Source organism: Populus euphratica, unplaced genomic scaffold, assembly GCF_000495115.2.
Source record: "Populus euphratica unplaced genomic scaffold, PopEup_1.0 scaffold10.1, whole genome shotgun sequence".
In the NCBI taxonomy this organism is placed as follows: domain Eukaryota; kingdom Viridiplantae; phylum Streptophyta; class Magnoliopsida; order Malpighiales; family Salicaceae; genus Populus; species Populus euphratica.
In genome coordinates this window covers 2,551,259-2,556,698 of record NW_011499856.1, presented here as the reverse complement: position 1 = coordinate 2,556,698, position 5,440 = coordinate 2,551,259, and the positions used below count along the sequence as shown (strand labels likewise).

At 28.0% G+C, this 5,440-nt stretch overlaps 1 protein-coding gene across 1 annotated transcript; it reads right to left on the bottom strand.

Moving 5' to 3' along the window:
- Positions 1-695: 695 nt before the first annotated feature.
- Positions 696-3,608, bottom strand: LOC105123479 (transcription factor MYB90-like). The gene is made up of 3 exons (XM_011023094.1): positions 3,391-3,608; positions 3,009-3,138; positions 696-1,410 (listed from the first exon to the last, which is right to left on the bottom strand). Exons 1-3 carry the CDS (start codon positions 3,506-3,508, stop codon positions 852-854), a joined length of 807 nt encoding a protein of 268 aa, XP_011021396.1. The 5' UTR covers positions 3,509-3,608; the 3' UTR covers positions 696-851.
- Positions 3,609-5,440: the final 1,832 nt, after the last annotated feature.

Sequence of the window (5,440 nt, the reverse complement as noted above, 5' to 3'; positions counted from 1 at the left end):
GAATTAAATTTACTCAAAAAATCATATATATATATATATATTATTTTATAACCTCAATTTGAAAAGCATTTTTTTAACCAAACACATTAAACTACTTTTTGTTCAACCTCAATTTCAACCACAGTTTTAATCAAACATATATTTTTTCAACCTAACCTCAACTAAAATTATTTTTTATAAAACAACTTTTTTCAAACCACAATTATAACAACAACCACAATACCAAACACACCCCTAGTAGCTCGGCCCACCACGCAAGAACCAAAAAACCCAGCCAAACAACGCACCCCAAACTGAAAAGAGCAAGAGAAGAAATTGATCGACAATGACAAAATCCGTGGCGCATCCTCTCTGGGCCCACAGTGTATTTATTAATTTATTTATTTTCAAATATATAGTGTTCTTTTTCATTGTATTTTAAAAAATAGGAAATGTAAAAAATATTAACTAGAAAAGATAATATTTTAGAATAAAATATTATTGAATTATCCATGTTCAACATCATTTTAAAAACTATTTAATTATTTTTTGTACTTAAAGAACTAATTAGTTAATTTCCTAAAGAATTTAACTAGAAAAGATAATATTTTAGAATAAAATATTGTTGAATTATCCATGATCAACATCATTTTAAAAACTATTTAATTATTTTTTATACTGAAAGAACTAATTAGTTATTTTCCTAAACTCTTTTCTTTTTCTCCTCTACTTGCATTTGGAATTCATAAAAATAAAAAATATAGTGTACAGAGAGTGACTAATATATCCTATTAGTTGCTTTATCTACTTAAACTACAAGGAGAAGGAAGAATAGTATATTAATGTGGCACCAAATATTACAACATTATAGACTAAAGTCCTTCAGGTTGTTGTTGATCTAGTTCTGTATTGATTAGATTCCAAAGGTCTGCATCCAAAGAAATGTCACTCCAACAATTTTGTCCTTGTTCATAGAACACATCCCCAGTTTTTATCCCTCCTGGTGCGTTGTTCTCTACAAAATGACTTTCGTTGGACTCTAGGTAAGCTGCTGCTGAAACAGAACCCAGACAACTGTTGTTGATCGTTTGATTAATTTCTTTGTTATCTAACGAGCTTTCCCACCATAAACTATCAACTTCATTAATGTCGGAAGGTGGCGATACTGTTGTATAACATGGCTTACAAAGATCGTTCCCATATTGAGAGCCAGCATTAATAAGTGGAGTACTTTTTCCTCTTAACCAGAATAAATTTCTGAACTTCCAAGGTTGAGGCTTTATTATGTTGTCTCTTGTGATTGATTTTGCTTCTGGTTTTGATTGAACTTCATCAGTGCTAGAAATCACCTTCTTACGCTGGTTTGAGTTCCAATAATTCTTTACATGATTCGCTGTTCTTCCAGAAAGTCTACCAGCTATCAATGACCACCTGAGTAACAATTAAAATAAATATCTAATTTTTTTTAATGATTTGAATAAGGATAAAAAAGTATATCTTTAATAAAAAAAAATCCCTTGTTAATGGTTTTTTTATAATACATTTTACTAGAATTATTGTTTTTTAAATAAAATCATATCATAATTTTAAAAGAAAGTCCTAATAAAAAAATAAAAAATAATGAACAATAATTTTGATGACAATGTATCATTAAATATAAAAATAATAAATTTGATGAAAATTTACAAAACAATTACAATAAAAAACTAAAAAAAAAAAGAGATTTGACGCTTATTGAATATTTAAGGTTCGTATATAATTATATTTTACAATCAATTGTTAATATTACAAAAAAAAAAACAGTATTATTATTGGAAAATAATGGCATAATTGGATAACTATTTAAACATAATTTTAATAATCTCTTTTAAAATGGTTTATTTATAAAATATAAAATAAAAATTGAAGGGCTAGTTATGCATTGGCTAGAAGTTTTCAACTCAACGCCTTCTTAGTAATTAAGTTCAAGTTTGCGCCTGAGTTTTTTTAATTAAAATAAGGATGACATATTATTTTCCTTTTATTTTTTAATTTTTAAGTGAATAGACAATGCATCACTAACTTAAAAGAATAACATGTTATTTGTTTGTAACTTTTCTAATTGTTGAAAAATTAGGGTTTAAGTTTATGGTTACCAAAATTCAGATTTCAACCATTTTTACCTAAATTTTGAAGAAGAAAAAGAAGAGCATCCTATAAACATCCAAGCCACATGTTTTAGAGCGAAACATATTTTAATCATTCTAAAAACTTAAAATCAAATAAAAAAATTGTTGAACTTTGATTTATTTATTTTTTCAGCATATTAAAAGTAAAAATCATTTTTATTAAGTTTCTTTTTTAAAGACGAATCTATACATCCAAATTTATTATTGAAATCTACCCACCTAAGAACTTGGAATCTAACTGAGAACCTTTTTTCTCCTAAAATCTAAATCCCCTCTAATTTAGGAACTAAAATGAAAAAAAAAATGATACTAAATAAAAAATTCAAAATATATGGGACCAAATATAGAATAAAAAAACTATTAGAATTAATGTGTAATTTTATATGCATCTTGGATAGTATACATGGGAAAAGGCTTTTATTTTTTATCATTTGTCAATTTTGGTTCCTATTCTTATTTTTTAAGAGGATGAGAATTAAATTGTGGGAAATTAACCTATGATTTAACTCCATAATTATCTCCAACAACCCAAAACATGATAAAGTTTAATGATCAAGTTAAATTACGTTAAAAAATTGAGGGGTCTAGGATGGAAATTTACTCAATAAATAGTGCTATGAATGGTGAAATACGTTAATTTGTTAATAATGTTATGGCACAAAATCACCAGTTTTTTTTACTTTATTTTTTAATAATGTTAATACTCTAATATATTTAGGCTGGTGTAAGTGTTAGAAGTATTTTTTTTATTTTTTAATATTTTATCTGCCCATCATTTTATGACATGTGCACGCCGTATACAGTGCAAATGACCTCAGCCAACACCACCAATAGTTCTGACAGAAAGACATTTTAACTTGCCTATTGCCGAGCAACTTGTGTAGTCTGATAATCAAGTCCACTTCGTCCTCCGAAAACTGTCCTCTCCTGATATTTGGGTTAAGATAATTCAACCACCTAATTCTGCAGCTTTTCCTGCATCGATTCAAGCCTGCAAATGAAAATTAAGAATCAATGAATACTTTTTCGAAGCGTCCAGCTAGTTGAGTATTATTTGCCTCGTGTAGCTATTCTCAAACTCGAGAGACTATACTCGATACAGCATATAAACACGAGAAAATCTCTCGTGATCAGAATGATCAGGGAGATGCTTATAGACATTGGACTAGAGGATGAGGATAGCCCTCTCCCGTCCCAAGAAACCCACATTGATTTGGAAGCATCAACGAAGTCATTTAGTTACCTGCTCTGGAAGGAACTTCATGCCATCTTCCTTCACCATGTTTCTCAACGCACTTCCTTAGAAGTATATCTTCCTCCTCCGTCCATGCACCTTTCCTCACTCCTAATGAGCCTACCATAGTGCCTCTTACGTGGTCAATGCCCACCTCATTAGTTCTAGCAAGTCTGCAAGATAATAAATGCAATCAAGCGTACATTTGCATGTTGATCACTGACTCCAAAATATACACACACACACACACACATTGCTTTTGTCAGCTCAATTTTGTAGTTTCTAGCTACATCGACGTGCATGGTTTGTAACCACGAGGTTTTACTTGAAAAGGTGTTTGGTTCAAAAGATGGAAACGGTTTTTGCAATCATCAACTACCAATCCAACAATTCCGTACATTGATTGAGTCTTCCATATGGTTATCAGTGCTCAATAAAATACTAGGAGAGAAAATTACGTGATTCTTTTGTGTAAATTTTCATATTTGATTTAATGTTATGATTTTATCATATTCTATATATGGTTTTGTGATTTACTTTTTATGTTATAATCTTTCAACAAAGGTTTTATTTTTGAAAGAAACTGGTAGAACTATTCAGAATAGGAGCCAGTTTCTCATTCATCAGCTACCAGTCCAACTGTTCCAAACCGTTGAATACCATTTTCACTCCTCGACTGGAGTCTTTCTTTTGGTTATCAGTGCTCAATGAAGACTAGGTCACAAAATTACAAGATCATTTGGGAGAACCCACTTCCAATCAATTCCGTATTATTACATTAAGCTTAAAATAATAATGATTAAAATATCAATTTAATTTTAAATTTTAAATTATTAGATGAGATTGTATAATATAATTTATATTATTATCTAATATACTCTCTCAAATAAAAATTATTTAAATTAAAAATTTATTCAGATTAATATTATCTTCTATTTTACTGTTATCAAATAAATCGAATAATAAAATTTGAATTTCTAACTATTTGATCATCAAAATACTAATATCATTTAAAAAAATTAATTCAACATAAAAACTTAAATAATTAGACGAGATCTTAAAATATAATTTATATTATATTTTTTAACCATAATAAATATATATATAAATTTTAAATTTAAATATAAAATTATTTATTGTAAATAAATATTGAAAAACAATGCCAAGTACCCCTGAAAATGTTGGAATACCAACGTCAAACATTGCAAATATGGGTTTTTTTTTCTAAATCTCACCGTATATGCGGAAGAACTAGGAAAAAAAAAATTGAATCCACCGTGGTTTATTCAGAATTGAAAATATACGGACAGCCGACTTTAATGAAAATATACGGACAGCCGACTTTAATGAAAATATACGGACAGCCGACTTTAATGAAAATATACGGACAGCCGACTTTAATGAAAATATACGGACAGCCGACTTTAATGAAAATATACGGACAGCCGACTTTAATGAAAATATGTCATCATCAGCAGATTAATGGTCCTTCAATTTTTCAGTCAGTGCCCGTGCAATGATATATATAGAATTTTCAAAATCATAAAAAAATCAGTATATAAAAAACATATCGAAATCTCACTAATAATTTAATGTTAACTCGTAATTTACATGGTAAAGCACTTGAGTTTGATTTATAGGATAATCACTCATGCACTGAGGATCTTTTACCAGGGGCTTATCTTCTTCTACTATTTCTGAATTTGAGTTTTATAAGAATATACTTGTTATCCCTATAATATTTTATATACCTACTAAATTTATAAAATATTTAATAAATCATAAAATTAATCATAATATACAAACATTCATATAAATTTAAAAAAAATATATATCATCACTCATCAAGCTTATAAATATGGAATTCCTGTTTTATTAGCTTTTATTCACAATTGCAAAGCAGAAATAGTTTCTTTATGTGATTTTTAAGACCCTTTATCCCCCTCTGCTTAATTTCTTTTTATTGTCTTGTCTTATTATATATTAAAAAAATTATTTTAATTAAATAGTTAAAATTATTAAATAAAATTTTAAAATATAATTTATATTATTTTGTATT